At 55.0% G+C, this 1808-nt stretch overlaps 1 protein-coding gene across 1 annotated transcript in view; it reads left to right on the top strand.

The window, feature by feature from the left end:
• The window catches only part of LOC118424274 (mucin-2-like), a 14838-nt gene extending 14823 nt beyond the window's left edge, over positions 1-15 (top strand). Inside the window, exon 20 of the mRNA XM_035832818.1 lies at positions 6-15. Coding sequence (XP_035688711.1) covers positions 6-15 — 10 coding nt within the window. The remainder of the gene's footprint in view (positions 1-5) is intronic.
• Positions 16-1808: the final 1793 nt, after the last annotated feature.

Below are 1808 nucleotides of genomic sequence, written 5' to 3'. Positions count from 1 at the left end.
CACAGGCAAGCCTGAATACACAGGACACCCAGAGTACAGCACGGGCAAGCCTGAATACACAGGACACCCCGAGTACAGCACAGGCAAGCCTGAGTACACAGGACACCCAGAGTACAGCACTGGCAAGCCTGAATACACAGGACATCCCGAGTACAGCACTGGCAGGCCTGAATACACAGGACACCCAGAGTACAGCACTGGCAGCCCTGAATACACAGGACACCCAGAGTACAGCACTGGCAAGCCTGAATACACAGGACACCCAGAGTACAGCACTGGCAAGCCTGAATACACAGGACACCCTGAGTACAGCACTGGCAGCCCTGAATACACAGGACACCCAGAGTACAGCACTGGCAGCCCTGAATACACAGGACACCCAGAGTACAGCACTGGCAAGCCTGAATACACAGGACACCCAGAGTACAGCACTGGCAGCCCTGAATACACAGGACACTCAGAGTACAGCACTGGCAGCCCTGAATACACAGGACACCCAGGGTACAGCACTGGCAAGCCTAAACACACAGGACACCCAGAGTACAGCACAGGCAAGCCTGAATACACAGGACACCCAGAGTACAGCACTGGCCTACCTGAATACACAGGACACCCAGAGTACAGCACAGGCAAGCCTGAATACACAGGACACCCAGAGTACAGCACAGGCAAGCCTGAATACACAGGACACCCAGAGTACAGCACAGGCAGCCCTGAATACACAGGACACCCAGAGTACAGCACTGGCCTACCTGAATACACAGGACACCCAGAGTACAGCACAGGCAGACCTGAATACACAGGACACCCAGAGTACAGCACAGGCAAGCCTGAATACACAGGTCACCCAGAGTACAGCACAGGCAGCCCTGAATACACAGGACACCCAGAGTACAGCACTGGTAGCCCTGAATACACAGGGCACCCAGAGTACAGCACAGGCAGTCCTGAATACACAGGTCACCCTGAGTACAGCACTGGCAGCCCTGAATACACAGGTCACCCAGAGTACAGCACTGGCAGCCCTGAATACACAGGACACCCAGAGTATAGCACTGGCAGCCCTGAATACACAGGACACCCAGAGTACAGCACAGGCAGCCCTGAATACACAGGACACCCAGAGTACAGCACAGGCAGCCCTGAATACACAGGACACCCAGAGTACAGCACTGGCAAGCCTGAATACACAGGTCACCCAGAGTACAGCACTGGCAAGCCTGAATACACAGGACACCCAGAGTACAGCACTGGCAAGCCTGAATACACAGGTCATCCAGAGTACAGCACTGGCAGCCCTGAATACACAGGTCATCCAGAGTACAGCACTGGCAGCCCTGAATACACAGGACACCCAGAGTACAGCACAGGCAGCCCTGAATACACAGGACACCCAGAGTACAGCACAGGCAGCCCTGAATACACAGGACACCCAGAGTACAGCACTGGCAAGCCTGAATACACAGGTCACCCAGAGTACAGCACTGGCAAGCCGGAATACACAGGTCACCCAGAGTACAGCACAGGCAAGCCTGAATACACAGGTCACCCAGAGTACAGCACAGGCAAGCCTGAATACACAGGACACCCAGAGTACAGCACTGGCAAGCCTGAATACACAGGACACCCAGAGTACAGCACTGGCAAGCCTGAATACACAGGTCACCCAGAGTACAGCACAGGCAAGCCTGAATACACAGGTCACCCAGAGTACAGCACTGGCAAGCCTGAATACACAGGTCACCCAGAGTACAGCACAGGCAAGCCTGAATACACAGGTCACCCAGAGTACAGCACTGGCAGCCCTG

This window comes from Branchiostoma floridae, chromosome 10 (assembly GCF_000003815.2).
Source record: "Branchiostoma floridae strain S238N-H82 chromosome 10, Bfl_VNyyK, whole genome shotgun sequence".
In the NCBI taxonomy this organism is placed as follows: Eukaryota; Metazoa; Chordata; class Leptocardii; order Amphioxiformes; family Branchiostomatidae; genus Branchiostoma; species Branchiostoma floridae.
This window is presented reverse-complemented; position numbering and strand designations above follow the sequence as displayed.